This window comes from Colletes gigas, unplaced genomic scaffold (genome assembly GCF_013123115.1).
Source record: "Colletes gigas isolate AHSC1104 unplaced genomic scaffold, ASM1312311v1 Colletes_gigas_Sc00023, whole genome shotgun sequence".
Lineage (NCBI taxonomy): Eukaryota > Metazoa > Arthropoda > Insecta > Hymenoptera > Colletidae > Colletes > Colletes gigas.
This window is the reverse complement of record NW_025106652.1, coordinates 501,289-520,127: the sequence shown is the minus strand read 5'-3', so window position 1 is coordinate 520,127 and position 18,839 is coordinate 501,289. Positions and strand designations below refer to the sequence as shown.

The 18,839-nt window shown below is 39.8% G+C and overlaps 3 protein-coding genes across 4 annotated transcripts; 1 reads left to right on the top strand and 2 right to left on the bottom strand.

Annotated features, from left to right (window-relative positions):
* Positions 1-1,836: 1,836 nt before the first annotated feature.
* Positions 1,837-17,224, top strand: LOC122401284 (sodium-coupled monocarboxylate transporter 1-like). 2 transcript variants are annotated; one of them, XM_043403338.1, is made up of 9 exons: positions 1,837-2,079; positions 12,187-12,529; positions 12,697-12,922; positions 12,999-13,066; positions 13,329-13,624; positions 13,761-13,979; positions 14,244-14,427; positions 14,631-14,918; positions 15,355-17,224. In XM_043403338.1, exons 2-9 carry the CDS (start codon positions 12,197-12,199, stop codon positions 15,598-15,600), a joined length of 1,860 nt encoding a protein of 619 aa, XP_043259273.1. In that variant the 5' UTR covers positions 1,837-2,079; positions 12,187-12,196; the 3' UTR covers positions 15,601-17,224. The 2 variants fall into 2 exon arrangements, with proteins under 2 accessions (XP_043259273.1, XP_043259272.1); XM_043403337.1 differs by lacking the exon at positions 1,837-2,079 and adding an exon at positions 5,983-6,267.
* LOC122401296 (tigger transposable element-derived protein 1-like) lies at positions 9,143-10,027 on the bottom strand. Its single transcript, XM_043403361.1, has one exon. It carries the CDS (start codon positions 10,025-10,027, stop codon positions 9,143-9,145), a length of 885 nt encoding a protein of 294 aa, XP_043259296.1.
* On the bottom strand, positions 10,116-10,820 carry LOC122401295 (tigger transposable element-derived protein 1-like). Its single transcript, XM_043403360.1, has one exon. It carries the CDS (start codon positions 10,818-10,820, stop codon positions 10,116-10,118), a length of 705 nt encoding a protein of 234 aa, XP_043259295.1.
* Positions 17,225-18,839: the final 1,615 nt, after the last annotated feature.

Sequence of the window (18,839 nt, the reverse complement as noted above, 5' to 3'; positions counted from 1 at the left end):
GCGATATGGGCTCTTTTTAATTATTTTAACAGCGAAACTCCGTCCGACGTTTTTTCACGTTGCTTCTGCCAACTGCCAATTAATCCATCAAGAAATCTAGTTGATGTTTCATAATCTAGAACGAGGTGTCGAATATCTTGAGCAGCCATTGGCCCCTTGAAGACACAGTTTCCCTTTGACCGTTTCACTGGATCAATTAAAAAATGTTTCAGTGCGAACCTTTTATGGTAAATTAATTTCATGGTTCAACGAGTTCCTTTCAATTTTTTTAGGTAGTCTCTATTGGCCACGAAGAAAGTATAGCACCACACGAATTCATTGGTAGTAAAAGAGCATTCATGCAACGCGTGACGCTCACAGAGTACTATGTTAATAATAAGGTACCTCAAAACTTTGTAAATGACCAGTTTTCATATGGTATATCATTAAAGATCCAATAATTCATTATAATATACAGGGTGTTCGGCCATCCCCTAGACAAATTTTAATGTGAGATTCTAGATGCCAAAATAAGACGAAAATCAAGAATATTAACTTCTTGACTGAGATTTCATTAAAAAGTTAAAAAATTTCAAATCGTTCTGGAAAAATTATTTTTGGTTACGGGGCTCAATTATAATTATTTTTGGTGAATACACATACCCCGGAAATCCTACCCACTTTCGAGAAAAAAATTTGAGTGGGTACTGAAATTTTTAGACGAACTTAACAAATTTCAAATTATACTAAAAAAATTATATTTAGTTATAGGGGTCAATTACAAGCATTTTTGGTGAATAGACATACCCCCGAATTCCTATGCACTTTCGAGAAAAAAATTCTTTACCGAAAATCTAATGCGCGGCCAGAAATGCTTTCCTGAAAATGTCATAACTCTTGAACGGACTGGAGGATTTTAATTTTTCAAAATGCAAACAACGCGTCTTTTAGTGGGGAATATGTAGAAATTCTAACAATATTGAACAAATTGTTCCTTGGCACCGTAAAGTGAGAAAAACCCCCTAAAACTGGTCAAATTTTTAAACGGCCATAACTCCTACAATAGTGAATATATTTCAATGAAATTTTTTCTGAAGTAGTGCTCAGATACCTACAAAAAAGTATTAGACAACTTTTCTGTAGAGTGCCAAACAAATTTATTAAAAATGATAAATAAATTTTTAAGAAAAATCGACAAGGGTGCCTAAATTTTTCGGCGAAAAAGAAATTTCAAATCGTTCTGGAAAAATTATTTTCAGTTGCGGGGGTCAATTACAATCATTTATGGTGAATACATATACCTTCGAAATACGTCACACTTTCTAGAAAAAAATTCAGGAAGGTGGACAAATTTTTGGACAAAATTAAAAAATTTCAAATCATTCTGGAAAAATTATTTTCGGTTGCGGGGGTCAATTACAATAATTTTTGGTGAATAGACCTACCCCCGAAATCCTACCCACTTTTTAGAAAAAAAATTCAGTACGGGCGGAACTTTAAACGTTAATAACTTTTTAACGAAGCCTTCATCAACACATTAGTATTCTTGATTTTCGTCTTATTTTGGCCTCTAGAATCTCCCATTAAAATTTTTCTCAGGGGTGGCCGAGCACCCTGTATAGATAAAATTTCTGACCAATTACAGAAGTCTGTGTGATGTTGTATAAACCTTGACCAATCTATACGATGTATTTACTTTTCCTGAATTCTGTTTATTTCCCTGGGACTCCACCGCTTCCTGTGTTCCTGTTGTCGACCTTTTACGATACAGGATCATGTACTTGTACGCTTAGGTGTATTTCAAACTTCGAAGTAAACGGTTTCTCTGCCTCGGTTCCGCAATAGTTCGTAAATTTAATGTGATTGAGGAATGGGAAACGCGCTAACTGTTTGATTACTTAGTTTTACAATCGACTGGACAGTTAGGATAAAGATAGGCAGAAATTGGAAGGGAATTCGTTTGTGTAGTGGCACAGTTTGTTCAAATAATGAAAAGGTGATTCTGTACGATCAACGCATGAGGTTTGTGAGGTGCTCGAGTGCTAAGTCGAAGTGGTAGTTTTCTGTTCTTTGCAAAAGAAATTTCTCCCAAGGAAAACGGTAAGAAAATTTGTTTTTTTTTTTTAAATTGATTTAGAGTGGCATGTACGAGGTGTATAAATTAAGTAATGAGACTGGCAACGTAACGTTCGATCTGTCAACATTTGGGACGCGGTACTTGGAGGGACGGTAGGTGAACGTGTGATACGCCTTCGATACAAGTTTGTACCCGCTAGAGTCATTTGGTTGAACGTACCAATTGTTTTCGTAAAACTGTTCTTTCTAGTGCGTCCTAAAAATGAGTCAAAAGTTATGCTGATTTGCTTTTTCGGTAGCCAGGGAATCGTCCACAAAACTATTTGTGCCTCAAGACCAAACGGTCAATCAACACTTTTACCGAGAGTTTCTAGAAAAACTTCGAAAAAGGGTTATGCGTGTGAGGCGAAACACCAAGAACAACTGGGTGTTGTATTCACGGCAATGCGCCTTGTCACACAGCAATTTCAGTAAATGAGTTTTTGGCCAGTAAAAACATTCCCGTGGCTCCTCAGTCTCTTTATTCGCCTGACTTGAGTCCTTGTGATTTTTTCTTCTTCCCGAGATTGAAGAATCACCTCGAGGGACGTTATTTTGGGGCACTCGAATTCATCGAAGCGGCTGTAACCGACCAGCTGAAGGCTATACCAGTATCCGTGTTCCAGCACTGCTATGAGGATTGGAAGAATCGTTTCCAGCGCTGTGTGCCTTCCCAAGGAAGTTATTTTGAGGGAGACAATATTGAATTGTAATTCTATTCGAATAAAAACAATTTAAAAAAAAGTCTCATTCAGTCTCATTACTTAATTTACACACCTCGTACTTCAATAGTCTCAGTTCAAGCCTTGATTCTGGGCTAAGATAATTTTCTAATCGATGTTTGAACATTTTTAAAAGTGTTTTTAAAATTCTTCTGTAGAAATTTATCCATTACGCGTTTCGTTTAGTCGTGTTTATCCATTTATCTAAGGAACAGTGCGAATCGGCTCAATCGTGCACGAGTTATGGCGTTCCTGGCAAAATTAGCATAATGAGCGGGGGCAAGGAATGCCAGTGAATCGCGTTGTGTCATAAATAATCTAATTTACCTTCGCTTCACCTCCAGAACATCTCTAACTTTACAAATGAAATGAAATGTAAACGATCCGCTATAAAACTGTTTATAATTTGCACTGTGAAACAACACAGACATTATGTAACACGTTAACCGAAACGTTTTGAAGCTGTAAATTCATCGATATGAATCGCTGATTAGTTACAAAATCTGAGGGTCAAGAATTCCATTTCACGAATATACACATACTCAACAATTAAACTATTTCTGTAATTATTTTCGTTGAACTCCAAACGCTGATTGCAAATATAAGTAAACGTTCGTCTTTATAATCTCAATGAGCTACTGTTTAATTATGCAAAATGTGATGGTACACATACATGTCTTCACGGTAATGCATGTGGCCACTTTAGGTCCAAGAACTGCAATAAAATCGTAACCGAAGCATCACCTTCGATTCATCGTGAAAACCCCACGAGACAGATGATAGTTACAACCGGTTAGAACCGTTATATCATCAATTAAGCAGTACAAAAAGAATCAGTGATTCACGCTAGGGGATGATACTTAGAAATACTAATAGATATTTCTCAAACTCATTCCTGAATATTAAGATTCTATCTCAAATCTGCAGTAGAAGTAAGTGATATGGTTTGATATCTCATAAAAATGTCGACCATCCAGACTCGTTATTTGAGAGAGCCTGGACATATTATTAGATAATTTTTACAATTTTTATTATTTTGGACTGAAAATATTTGTATGTATTCTCGGATGATGAATAAAATTTTGTGGAAGACCTCCTAAACGGATACGTTCTAGCTGAATAAATATAAATGGAAATATAAATTATTCCGGGTACTCCAAGTCGACGTCTGCTCGGCGGCCATTGTCGTGGGGTTAAATGGGGCCACAGAGAGATAGGACTTTAAGGAAACAAGTGATAATCACACTTTGCTTGCAACCCTGTAAGCTGTAACTGGTTGAATCCTGATTTAACCGACCGTGTTCATGAATTTCATACGCACTCCAATACAAGAGTCGATTTTTCGACTGATGGAGTTGCAGCCACTGTCGATTAGAGCCATCCTTATCGTAGCAAGTATTGCTGGTGCGGTTCTACGCTCAGTCTTGAAGCTGTTCTTGGTGTCGGTCATTTCCAGCAACTGCTTAGCGTTCAAGTTCGGCAAATATGGTTGGAATAAATAATGTAAGTTTCGTGGTGCTTCGTTCTGCCAAGGAATAACGATTCAACGCTGATTTGGAATTTTATTCTCACCCATGGGTTTTCTTCTTCATTTAACAATATTATCAAGCCTCTTCATTGTTAATTTAAGATTTTTTCCTCTATATTAGGTTGCTTTAGAAAATATTGTACAATCTTAACTACTTCGAATAGAAATATTAATAGATTGTTAGAAAACTATTTTTCTCCTGATTACTCAACTTCAGTGGAACCATGAATTCTTTAATAACTTCTAATGGTATTATAGTCTCAATTTTTAATTCAACTTCCACTGAACTGAATCACTTTTAAAGATGTTTAACCTTCTGACCGGTATATCTCCACAACCACTGTTCCACAGTCATCTCTTCAATAGAACTATGAAATTTTAGAATTGTTAAGTTCCTTCAGATAACTGTGTTTTACAGACATAGTTCTACAGGTGTCCCTTCGATAAAACAAGGACTTTATTTTTTCGAGGACCTCATTCTGAAGCAATTTCCAATCTTAAGGGGTAAGACTAGTGTAAAAACCTGAAATAAAGCGTTTTTCTGCGATTTTTTTATTTTTTTTGTTGGATAGAAAAGTAAGAGGATAATAATATTCAAAAATGTTATTAACCATGTCGTTATGTGTTACAAAAAAGAATATTTATTCAAAAATAATGCAAAATGACGACGCTGAAGCTATTCTCGCGAGGCGTGTTTTGAATTTGAGGTGCTCTGCGGCACGCAGTGTAATTTGTATCTAAAAAAAAACAACAAATTTTCTGTTAATCTACATGAGTATAGCTAGAGAAATGCGTAGGGGATTTTTGAAACATTAATTTTTGTGTGATTGACGAGCATTTGAAGTAGAAAGTTCAATTTTGTACAAAAAATGGGTCAATCATTTGTCAATAAATAACGTTAAAATTAACTTATCGAAGATCCCCTACGTATTTCTCTAGCTATACTTGTGTAGATTAAGAGAAAATGTTTTGCTTTTTTCCAGATACACTGCGTCAGTTACACTGCGTGCCGCAGTCTGTCTCAAATTCAAAACACGCCTCGCTAGAATGGCTCCAGCGTCGTCATTTTGCACTATTTTTGAATAAATATTTTTTTTTAACACTTAACGACATGGTTAATAACATTCTTGAATAATATTATCCTTTCACTTTTCCATTCATATCGCAGAAAAACACTTTATTTCATGGTTTTACAGTGGTTCTACCCCTTAACTCAAGTATCCATCGAATTTTCAATTTAATTTCTATATCTCTAGCTGGATTGTCTCATCGGTTACTATTTAATACGAGTCTCTCCCACTGATCCAGAGTTTTTCAAATTATTCACAATGACTAAATTTAACTTTTATACTTCTAATCAGGTTGTCTCTTCATTTACCATTTTATAAGTCTTTTCGATAGTCACCATCGAAACATCTGTATAATTTGGTGTAACCTGTTTCCACCCCGTGATGCACTTTCTTGGAAGCATAAGGTGTCATCGTATGACTCGTGCCCACGCAATAGGCACACCGTGCACGTCGTAATTGTTGTTGTTGTTTCCATAAGTCCGCGGAATGGAAGAAACACGGAGCCTGGAAGGGGATGCTTCGTATAAATGGGCACATGTCACAATTAAAACGACAGTCTGAAATCGTTCTCCGCTTAATTCGTCCGGCCTCAGTTCCAAACGAGAAGCGTGAAACCTCCTCCTAATTAATTAATCGTTACTCTCTCGACGGTTCCCCAAAGTTCTTCGATTCGAGGTACTGAGAAATCCGAGCATACATGCGTTACGTCAGGAAAACCAGCAAGATCATTCAGCTGCAGTTTCGCACGTTTCTGCCGGCCACGCTGGATCAATAGTAGAACACCCCGATCGAAGATCTCTTCTTCTCTTCTTTCGACCTAGGACCGTTGGACTGCGAACTCGAAACTCAAAAGGTAAGAGCACTGTGAAAGAGATCCTTCATTCACCACAAACTATACTATAAACATTTTTTTCTTGGCTACAAAGATCAATCCCTATGTATGGAAACCAGAATGTTCCTTCCAAAATTAGTTGATCTGCTCGAATTTAAATTTCATTCCTGATCTTGATGATTTTTGTACATGCATTTTTTTCATTGTTATTTTCTTTTGTAAAAAACGTCAGAGATTTCAGCTATTTTTTGCGACGTTTCCATTGAAAAAGAGCATTATCCCGTAACAGTCGATCCATATTTTATCAACAAAGGCCGGAGACAATGAAACAAATAAATAACTCGATATTACTTCATCACGGTGTCCCATAATAGGCGATTTTTTTTCACGGATCTCTGGTTCCAATTCCAATTACATGATGTAGTTCCTGCGTTTCCGCTTGTCAGGCTTCAAACAAATCATAATTGTAACCGAGCTTTGTGTTGGCATTGAAATCCTGCCGAGCACAGCATCTGTCCGCTGTTCTATGTTAAATCTGTTGTTTCCTGGCGTCGATATTCCAGCAGTTTCGAATGGATTAATTATCGAAGCCTGAAAGGTAGCAAACAATGTTCATTATCGTTCGTTTTATTACATTAGAGTAACTAGAAAATCGTAAGATTGGACCGTGTACTTTGTCTTTAACGTAGAATTTCTTCTCGATTAATTTACTTCCTCATAGGTTTAACAAGAAAACAAGGATTTCACGAAGACATTTTTCCCGTTCGTTCTAGCATGAAATATGTTTCGATTTAACGAAACCGGTTTCGTCCAGAAACGACTAGATGATTGAGCATCATCGATCCGCGCGACGTCGATAATGATCATCGTAACAAAAATGTTTACAAATTTTAATGCCGGTCGCAGCTTGTCTCGTGTTTCTTCAAACTCTAATTGTTGCGCGTAGAAAACGAAGTTGAAGTTCGACGTCACATTTCTTCTTTCCCCTTCGGATATTATCGAAACTACTTCCTCTTTTAATGTTGAAAAATTTTCGTTTCGTACGAGCTGGATTTGAAACTTCCAAAAATAGGGAAAAGAAGAAATAAACGAAGAAATTCGAGTCTTTTGAAAAAAGAAATTAGTAGCAGAAGCAGCCGAAACAATGCAGAAAGTTTGAAAAAGAATTCCAGATGTTCTGAGTCCTAATTGCTGAACAGTTGAGAAATTTAGTCCAGAAGTTTAACGGGAAGAGTAAGAAGGAAGAGAAGAGATTGCTTTCTTCTTCTCTAAAAAATGCTGCTCTTCGTTTCGTGCGAGCTGGATTCGCCATCGGGATAACTGGTTTCATCCAGAAACAACCAGATTCCTTAACGACGATCAAATGTCCGTTTTAATAGTCGCAACGACGGTGCAAATCTTTCTAAACAATTACGCGCCCAATGGCGAGGCACGAGGCGCTCAATAACCGTATCGCACGAACCGAACAAGACGGAACGCAGTTCGTTACACTTTGCTTATGTAAGGGAGACACAATCGGCGAGATTATGCATCTGTTGGGTGTTCCCAGACTAGATCAATTAACTGTGACAATGGTTCTAATTAAACCTGGGCGCATTTGAAATAACGTCATTCGAAACGCGTTCTTATTATATCCAATAAGATGCTATCTTATTTCGGTGTTATTTCTAAAATGCAATTACGCAAACTTATTCTATATAAAATAACACAATTTATACCTGACCCTTTTCTCACATAGTGCAAGTACTGATCAATAGAAATATATCAATCTCGTTGTAATGGATGCAAACTATACAAAAAGCAATTTAAAATCGCGTAAAAAGAGAGTCGAGTGTATTTCACGGTTATTTCGATTTGGAAATTCTTCAATTTTTGTCGTATAAAAAGAAAAAGAACGTAAACGATAGAAACTGTGTTCTAGTTATTTGCGATTTCGATGTTAATTCATGTATGAATTGAAAAGCCAAGCAAGAGTAAGGTGAGACCAAAACCAAAAAGAAAATCGAGAAGTCTCCGGTTACGTCGACAGGCAATAGAGATCAATCTGGATCGCGCGGATGTGTTCGCGTGGCTTTCACGTGATCCTAGATCCGTCCTTCGACAGAGTGTCGATGAATGAGACTCGAGAACACGGGAATGTCAAGTGCACAGGGATCGTGTGATCTATCATCGATCCTATCTACTTCTATTTTCAAAATCTATTCAGACACAAACCGCGAACAACGAAAAAAAGATAAACAATTCTTTGCTATTCGCTGAACAGAAATTAGAATTTCACAATGAACAAAAATTCAACCTATCGATCGTGTGTAAATTACTATGGCATTAGTTTCATTCGTTGTATGTTATTCCAATAAAATCTGACTCGAAGAAACCTAGGAAGACAAAGTCAGTATTGTTGGACAAACGTATAATAGAAACATGGCTAAACTTCTTCGTACGATTGTGTAACCGGCGAGAACAAAGACTGGATTAAACGGTACTCCTTTAACACTTATTTTATCTATCGTACTCCTGGGAACTATAACATCAATTTTATCAACTCTGGTGGTTCTCCTTGATAATAGGAACTTAAACAGATGAAAATCGTTTCCATTATTCTTCGTGAGGTCCAACATTTTATATGCATCGACCTAATACAGTGGAACCTCGCATAACGAGCATAATTCGTTCCGGAGTCTTACTCGTAACGCGAAACACTCGTTAAGCGAAACAATTTTTACCATATAAATTGATGTAAAATACGATAATGCGTTCTATGCCGAAAAAAATACTCCAAATTTGAAATTTTCAAAAAAGTACTCAAAAAAACGTTATGTATAATATTTATTCAAAGAAAAATACATATAAATGGTTAATAAGCGTGATTCATCGTCATCTTTTCTTAGTAACATACCTAATTTCTTTTTACTAGAAAGCTGTCTAGAGACATTTGTTTTTGCCGACCCTTCAAAATTTGATAAAAATGTGACACCGCATTATCATTGAATATATTTGTAGCGCGCATAGCCACTGTCTTATTAGGGTGATGCTTCTCAATGTACGAAGCAACACTTTCCCATGCTTTTAGCATTTCTCTTATTTCACCAGAAGATTGTTGCTTTGATGTTACCTCCTCCTCCTCCACACCTTCTTGCTGTGAAGCACAATGCAACTCCATAAGCTCTTCAGTGGTCAGCTCTTGACTGTGCTCTTCTATAAGCTCATCGATATAGTTGTGATCCACCTCCAGCCTCAACATATTGGACAGAGACACAATCTCATTGACTACAGGGTCCTCAGATACTACAACGGTCTCAAACCCCACAACGTCACATTCGACAACGCTCTCTGGCCAAAGCTTCTTCCAAGCAGAAGTGAGAGTTCTCTTGGTAATTCCTTCCCACGCCTTTTCGATCATCTTGAGGCAGGCAACAATGTGGAAGTGATATTTCCAAAACTCTGTAAGAGTGAAATTGGTCCCTTCAGTCACCTCAAAACAACGCTCAAAGAGTGCTTTTGTATAGAGCTTCTTAAAATTAGAAATAACCTGCTGGTCCATTGGCTGGAGTAACGGAGTTGTGTTGGGAGGCAGAAACTGGATCTTGATGAAATTGTATTCTTCAAGGAGATCATTTTGTAGGCTTGGAGGATGAGCAGGTGCGTTGTCCATAACAAGCAAGACATGGAGTGGAAGATTCATCTCAAGCAAATATTTTTTCACAGAAGGACCAAACACTTCATTAATCCAATCAGTAAAAATGTCGCGTGTCACCCAAGCCTTCTTGTTGGATCTCCACATCACATTTAGCTTGCTCCTCTGAACTTTACATTTCTTGAATGCTCGTGGAGTTTCTGAATGGTATATAAGTAGCGGTTTAATTTTCAAATCACCGCTTGCATTGGCACAAAATAGCAGCGTGAGGCGGTCTTTCATTGGCTTGTGCCCGGGCAATGCATTCTCTTCTGCTGTTATACATATATGTTCGCTTCGGCATCTTTTTCCAGAAGAGACCCGTCTCGTCACAATTAAAAACTTGTTGCGGCAGATAACCCTCAGAATCTACGAGCTTCTTGAAGTCGGCGATGAAGTTCTCTGCTGCCTTTGTGTCGGAGCTTGCTGCTTCGCCGTGCCTTACAACGCTGTGGATACCTGTTCTTCTCTTAAATTTCTCAAACCACCCACGACTTGCCTTAAATTGTACTTCTTCTCCGGCTGTTGATGATCCTGGCGTCTTCTTAACGAGGTCGGCGAAAATCACTTTCGCCTTCTCACAAATTATGCTTTCGTTAATTGTGTCGCCTTGCAATTGCTTTTCGTTTATCCATATGAGCAGCAACCTTTCAACATCGTCGAGACTACGTAACCTTTGCGTAGATATTCTTGTCACTCCCTTTGAAGCATCTACCTCCATAATCTTGTCCTTGTTCTTGAGAATGGTGCAAATGGTTGATGTAGACCGATTGTATGTGCGTGCTAAATCAGCCACGCTCACACCTCGTTTTCGTTTTTCAATGATTTCACGTTTTATTTTGAAGGTTATTTTTAGTCTCTTATACAAGGTGCTCTCTTGCGGCTTTTTCTTCGGGGACATTTTGTAAGGGGATGGCCGGGATTCGTGGTAAAGTGCAACTGTTGCGGCGCGCGGAATCCGTCAAGTAAATTCGCCACTCAACGTCGGGCTCGCGTGGCTCCGAAGTAAACTAATAACTCGGATGGAGGAATAACGAGGATGTAGCTTTGGTTGGTTATTTAGGTTTATTAATACTGCACGCGACTTCTATTTACAAAAGATGCGAATGATCGACGATGCCTGTATCGTAGGCGTAAGAAGTTAGAGTTTAATGGTCGTTGTTAGGCTGATGTTTCAGAATGAAGTCTCAGAACGAAGTGAAGATTTTTGCCTCGCTTGGCCTTTTTTTAAACTCCCATGCCGTCTCCTCCCTTCCAAATCGCCCTTACGCGATGCCCTTGGAAGGGGGTGCGTGTCGCGTGGGAGTGTGGAAATTTCGAGACGATGTCGCTGAATTTGTTGCTCTCCTGATCCTTGTAATACTTAGCGAAAAATAGAGCCAGTGTTTTTATGCGGAGGTCTGGGCTGGCCTGCAGATGCCGGAGTTTCGACCTGCACGCTGCCGACGAAACCCAGGCCCCGTCATAAACCATTGGCCGTACGTCTAGGTACCGCTAGCTGCGCCTAGCGACAATGGCTCTGTCTTAAGTGGTTGCTTCGTCGAATTTGGAGATTTATGCCAGGGCTGAATGTTGGCACGCAGATGTAGATGCTCGAAGTGCCGAGTATCGAAGAGTTTTTCCCTGGCATATATCTCGCTTTGTTGCGTTTTTTTTTGTTGGGCGCGGTGCTTGAAGCAGAGTGTCCGCTTTCCGCGCTCAACAGCAACGTTTGGGAATAATGTCGGCTTTATTCGTCTTTCCTCGATGATGCCCTGGACGAGACTGATTCTCGATCGTCCGAACATTTGGTCATCGCCGGCGAATCGGCATTTCTCCAAAGCACGGCGTCGCGTCCGCGCGGCGTAACATAAACTCTTTTGGCGGCTCGCGGTCGCCTTTGACCTACTGCCACGTGTGCATGGCAGCTGGTCAGCCAACGGTTTACAATTTTTACAAGGGTTATTAATATTTGCACAAAAAAATCACAAATAATGTCTGAACACAAGTTTGGAAAAATGTGTGATCACATGGAACACTAATTGTAAGATGCTAGCGCAACAAGTTCTAAACAGACTGATGTAGCAATGGCACGAAAAGTTCCATCGCACAATTCGAGGATTCCCCTATCCACGTCACTCATTATGTGAAACGTCGCTCGTTAAGCGAGTCATTTTTTTACAATTTATATTGCTCGTTATGCGAATTACTTGTTATGCGAGGTGCTCGTTAAGCGAGGTTTCACTGTACTTGAAAACGATCATGATAAATGTACGATTTCGTTCCAGCCCCTGAAAGATGTGGTCGCGTTTGCTCGCGCTGTTCTTCTTCCTGGCCGTCTGCTCGGCGGACCAACAGCCGCCCGAGGATGCCGACAGGATATGCACGGACGAGCATCCGGTTCTGCTGCACTACTTCTCCTGGGCCGACTACGTGGTGTTCACGGGGATGCTGTTAATCTCGTCCCTGATCGGCACATTCTACGGTTTCTTCTCCAAGAAGGAGGAGACCAGCAACGAGTTCCTGTTGGGCGGTTCGAACATTGGAACGTTCCCCATGGCGATGTCCCTGGGCGCCAGTTTCATCACGGCCATCGAACTTCTTGGGAATCCTGCGGAGATGTACGAACAGGTACGCGACTTATGATACGCACTGGTTGCCGAAACAAAAATGGACTCGACTCAGAATGAAAGACAAAAATGCCCTTATTCTTACATTTTACATTCTTCCTTATCTTGAATACTGACTAACTAACTAACTTTACTAACGTAAATCTATTTCTTCTCCATAAAATAAAGGGAACGCAATTTTGGATGAGCTGCGTGACGTTCATCCTGGTCGTACCGATTACCTCGCTCCTGTACCTGCCGGTTTACATGAAACTAAGGCTGACCTCCAGTTACGAATATCTGGATTATCGGTTCGATCGACGCTGCAGACTGCTCGCCAGCGGACTGTACATGTTACAAATGATTCTTTACACGTCCGTGGCCGTTTACGCGCCAGCGTTAGCTCTAAGTCATGGTAAGTCGAACGAAATATGGCTGGTATCGATCATAAGCTTGTCTCGATTCACCTTGTTTACCTTGTCTTCTTGCAGTCACGGGTCTCAATACTTATATAGCCGTCACTCTAGTCTACGTAGTCTGTATTTTCTACGCCTCACAGGTTCGTACCATTCTTTTCGTTCGCCATAATATGTATCCGGTACCGCAACCGCGAGACTTGTGGAACAATCTAATTTTTGTTTGATCTAGAATTTACTTTGACTCCCAAAAGCTTTCAAGTTCTATAGAAATAGAATCCTTTGTACCGCCTTTCCTCTTCCATCTCCTTTACAGGATCTCACACTATGATATAAAGAATCAACTTCCTAAAATAATCATCATGATCATGACAAGATTCTAGTTTTCTTCTTTGTTCGTTTCAGGGTGGAATGTCAGCCGTCATAATGACGGACACGTTCCAAGGGGCGGTGCTCCTAGGTTCCCTGTTTCTTATCCTCGGTTACGGCATGACCTGGGAGGGCGGTCTTGCCCAAGTGTGGAACGCGAATGAAAAGACTGGTAGGATGCAGTTCTTCAACATGGATCCCAGTTTTACGACCAAGCACAGCTTCTGGAGCGTGGTGATCGGCGGGACTGTCTACTGGACCACCATGTTCTGCAGCAATCAGGCGTCCATCCAAAAATACCTCAGCGTCGAGACCATTGGCCAAGCCAGAACGTGAGTCCCTCGTGGAAATTTTTCCAAGATTTCTATTCATTACAACCTTTTATCGCAACATTTACAAATCTCATACTGTCCTATGTAAATATACCATATCTATCATATAATATCTATCATAAACATATCGTTCCAGGGCGTTATGGGTGTCTGCTATCGGCATGATCATCATATACACCGTGAACTTCTTGACCGGTATGGTGCTCTACAGCACTTACAAAGACTGTGATCCTCTGTTGGCTGGTTACATAAGCAGCCGAGATCAACTTCTGCCACTGTACGTGATGAACTATTTGGGCAGTCTCAAAGGCATGCCCGGATTCTTCGTCGCTGGAATCTTTGCTGCCTCTTTGGGGTACGTTTCCCCAGCGACCATTAACACCAGAGCTACCAACAATTATGGTGTCTTTATTTCTACCGAAGAAATTAAAACGATAGATATTTGAAAAAATGTACAATGCAATGGAAATAACTATTTATTCATTCTCTTATAGAAAACCGCGGTAAATTTGTAAGAATTTTTGTTAGAATTTACAATTGTTTCGATCAGTTTGGTAATTCTAGTGTTTAATACACCAAAATAAGTAAGAACGGTACAGAAACTTGCGAAACTTTTCAGAACCGTGGCGAGCGCCTTGAACTCGCTGGCCGCGATCACCTGCGAGGACATTCTTCAAGGGCTGTTCAGGATAAAATTGCCAGATGCAAAAGGCGCCGTATACGCCAGGAGGATCAGCATTTTCTTCGGCGGTCTTAGCTTCGCTTTAGTCTTCGTTGTGGAGCGTCTTGGCAGCGTTCTCCAGGTATCCTAAATCCTCTGACGTTTCTTTTTTCGTTTTCTGTTGCGAAAAACCAATCAGTAATTAGCGTCGAATTTTTGCACCGATCTCGGTTAATATTAGTACGAATAACGAAGGATCTACCGTACCGTTGAATGGATGTGTATTATCGTGATGTCAACGCGTTGGGATTATCACTTCAGGGACAATCGAAATCAATGTTCCAGGTTGCGTTATCGTTTAATGGCATGGTCGGTGGAGTCACACTGGGACTGTTCTCTCTGGGGATGTTTGTGCCGTGGGCGAACGCTAAGGGAGCAATTTCAGGCGCCATCGTGAGTTTGATAATCGTTATATGGATCGGAATAGGCACTCAGGTTGCTGTTTTCGGCGGACGTGTTCACTCAGACAGCAAACCTCTGTCGATCGATGCTTGTCCCTGCATAGCAAACACCACGAATCTAACGACCGATCATTTGGTCGAGGAAGATGATGAAATCTCTTCGATATACAAGGTAAGGACAACCCTCTCTATGCAGGGTATTCGACCACCTCGGCGAAAAATTTTAATGGGAGATTCTAGAGGGCAAAATAAGACGAAAATCAAGAATACCAATTTGTTGATCGAGGCTTCGTTAAAAAGTTATTAACGTTTAAAGCTCCGCCTGTGGAACGGCAACTTGCGAACAGCTGCTAGTGGTTTTCGCTCAAAAAACTGTAAAGCTGTCGATACGTTCTACAGGCGGAACTTTAAACGTTAATAACTTTTTAACGAAGCCCCAATTAACAAATTGGTATTCTTGATTTTCGTCTTATTTTGCCCTCTAGCATCCCCCATTAAAATTTGTCTCCTGTATAATACTCGTCGTTTTCTTCTTACTTCTCTCGAGGACGAATTTTAAAACACAGGATACTTTCAGATAAATTTTCATCATTTCGATCAATTTGCAGATCAGTTATCTATGGTACAGCGCAATCGGTTGTATCCTGACGCTGCTGGTCGGTGTCGTGATCAGCTTTGCCACAGGCTTCCAGAAACCGGCAGATCTCGATCCGGATCTGCTGAGTCCTCCGATCGCTTCTCTGTTCCGTCTCAAGGCGAAAACACCCGCAAATAACGTCCAGGGGATCACAAACTTCGGTTTGGAGCTGAGCGACGAAAAATCGCAGGTGGAAAGCAGCATGCGTCCCGAGTGAAGCGAGCAATGGCGTCGAGGAACTTAAATTCAACTTCGAGCGACCAGAGATAGAAGAAATTTTGCTCGTCTCTGCCAAAAGTATTCTACTTCTTGAGGTTGTCTGTTGGGAAAAGTTTAGACATTTTAATTTTCAAATGGAGAAACATTCTTAATTTTATTCCACTATTTAACAGCACGTTAAACTTAAATTACGAATAAGTTCGAAACTAAGAGAAATCTGAACCAGTACTCCGCCAACCAGTGAGAGAAACTTTAATCTTGGACCTCGCGAATGGAGATTTTGAAAGATTCATCCACTGATCTATCGTTTGGAACGCGTTCGAACTTCGACTGTTATTGTTTCTTCTTTATCGTCTTAAATGGATACAACGAAGTGGAATCTCCATTGACTAGAATAACACTTATTGGGGCGGTAGATAGTTCAATATTATTCGCTTTTATATCGAAAGAATATCGAAGAAGTGAAAAAGGAATTAATTAGTATTCTGAGTCTATTTTTCGAAGGACTCAGTTTCAGTCTCCAATCGAAAACGATTCAGATTAGAATTGTAAATTCTAAATCCGCTGGAGGACAATGTCGAAAAGCGAAGCTGGACTTCGAAACGAACAAACCAAAGCAACCAAAGCAAGAGACTCGTCAACGGTGGTTCTTTAAAGAATACTAATGACAATGATGATACTAATAAGGGAATACTGATAATTGATTCTGCAGAATGTAATGACCAACAGAAAGGAATCTTGTCAGTTCAGGGAGGGATTTTTTAAGACTCTGTAGACAGTCGGAGAAGACTCCCAGCAAGGGGGCGACTCACGATGGTGTAGAATAGTTTATTTATGGCACTGTTAATATTGTACTTACTTTAATTCTCGAATTTCGGCCATACCTGGACGAGGCGTTGTTTCGAGGGCGGTCTCGATCAATGAAAAACCGATACACTTAATTTATTTTCTATTTAAAAGAAAAAAAACAGTCCAGATTCTTTGTATTTGTTTAGCCCTTCGTTAAGTACGCGGAAGAATTTTTATTCATTTCGTGTTTCAAATTTTGTTTAAGCAGAAAAGATTCGTTTAGAGAGACCTGTGATCCACGACAATGTTTAATTCACTTCGAAATATCTTACCGTTTTTAACTTGCTTCTAAAAGTTATTTATTTTTCTTCAAATAACACAGAAAAGTTCCGCTATCCATTTTAACCAGTTCTATCCGCAAATAAATAAATCTCCAACACCAGATTCTTTTATCCTTCTTCCAAATTTTTTTCAAATACACGCCCTGTTCAGCGACTCGTCGATTAGGGGATGGTTGTTCTATAATTTTTTTTTTTTATACCTTGAAGATGAATATCACTTTCACTGCGGATGTGTACTCGTTCGTATTTTTAAGCAATCGGGAAATAAGAAATCAACTCTGATGCGTTTTATCCCTTCGTCGCGTAAATTTTAATTTTACCTTCTCTAGAAGAAACTTGTTAATTTATATATACGCATTCATCGTTTAATTTGTATTTATAGAGCTAGCAGTCCCACGCGGGAATCCTATACAATTTTCTCGGTTAACGCAAGCTGCTTCGTCTCGAGAATGTATTTCTACGAGAATTTTATACATAAGATGAAAATACACGAGGTAACCAATTTTATTAAAATCTTTCTTTATTTCTTCGATGTTTCTTCCTTTTTTAGAACGTTCGTTACTTCAAAAAAAGATGTTCGAATCTTTATCAGAACGTTATTGTTGCGAAATAATGGTATACATTGTGTAAAATAAGTTCTCGGAATTTCTCACTTTCAAATCCCGCAGTGCATGTATTGAAACAAATTTTTGTGGTAAGTAGGCAACATTGTATTCAGTTGTTACGCTAAATTTGATCGCAATATGACAACTAGTATGTTTACGGCAGTTATTTACACCAATGGATCTCAAGTGTGCTCTGCGATTTTTGCGATGGAAAGAACTGTCGAGCAAAGAATTTGCCTTCAATTTTGCGTTTCTAACGAAATTTCTTGTGCCGAAGCGTTAAAAATGTTACAGAAAGCCTATGTTAAGTGGTGTCTATCAAAAACGCAAACATACGAATGGTATGTTACGAGCGCGAGCGCGAGATCCTGGATTCGGTCGTGGGCAGTACTCGACCGGTGGTTTTAGGTATGGTTAGGAAAGAGAAAGGAGTTCCGGACGAACCAGGGGTTCTATACCCTGGGAGCCACGTAGGTTTTTAGGATGTTTTAGGATCTTGTTCTGTCGTAATGGTACACCTCGAGCGGTAAAGGTGTACCGGGTTCGTGAGATACCCCTAGTCTTCCTGTTAATAGTGTTCAGGGTTGTATTAAGTGAATAATGCAAATGAGGATAACTACTTGAATATATTCTAGTCGATGCTCAAGTACAATGGTCAATTAACAGAACTAGTACTATTGCTAGGCTGCCTTGACGGCGAAAGTTCTATGTCGACTTTTACGCGGTGCGTTCGCGGGAGCTACTTCTCGATTAGTCTAATGAATACTAAAAAAAACCGCTAAGGTAGATACATTGCTTGATGGGGATTATAGCCCGATCTTGCTTCGAGTGTCAAAATAACGTTGTGTCGAGAGTTTTAGAAAAACTGAACTCCTCGAGTGAGAAAACGCGGCCCTTATATGTATACTCAAAATTATTCTGTACAATGATGGCGTATTACCATATAAGGCAATGAAAATTGGGCCGGGTGCTCACATACGGCATGAGTCAACCCCGTCCGGAGGGGTTGTGCGCTAGATCATCAGGCCAACGCCCAAGCTACCAAACGTTTCGGTCCCATACATGAATGATATGTAACAGGTACAAGGCATTTAAAGAGGGCCGAGAAGAAGTGCAAGATTTGCCGTGTGCCGGCCGACCGTCAATGGTTTCGGCTGACGAAAACATCGAAAAGATAAAAAAAATGGTCATCGATAATCGTCGTCTGAGTGTTAGAGAGGTGGCTCATGAAGTGGAAATGTCTCACATGTCCGTGCACAACATTTTAACTGAAGTTTTGGGCATGAGACGCATCGCTGCAAAATTTGTTCCGAAGGAGCTAAATTTTCTGCAAAAAGAACATCGAAAACAAGTTGCTGAAGACATGATTTCACGAGCTTCTAGTGACTTTACCTTCATGAAACGCATCATAACCGGTGACGAAACGTGGGTTTATGTGTACGATATGCAAACAGGTCAACAATCTTCGGAATATCGCTTAGAAAATGAATTAAACCCTAAAA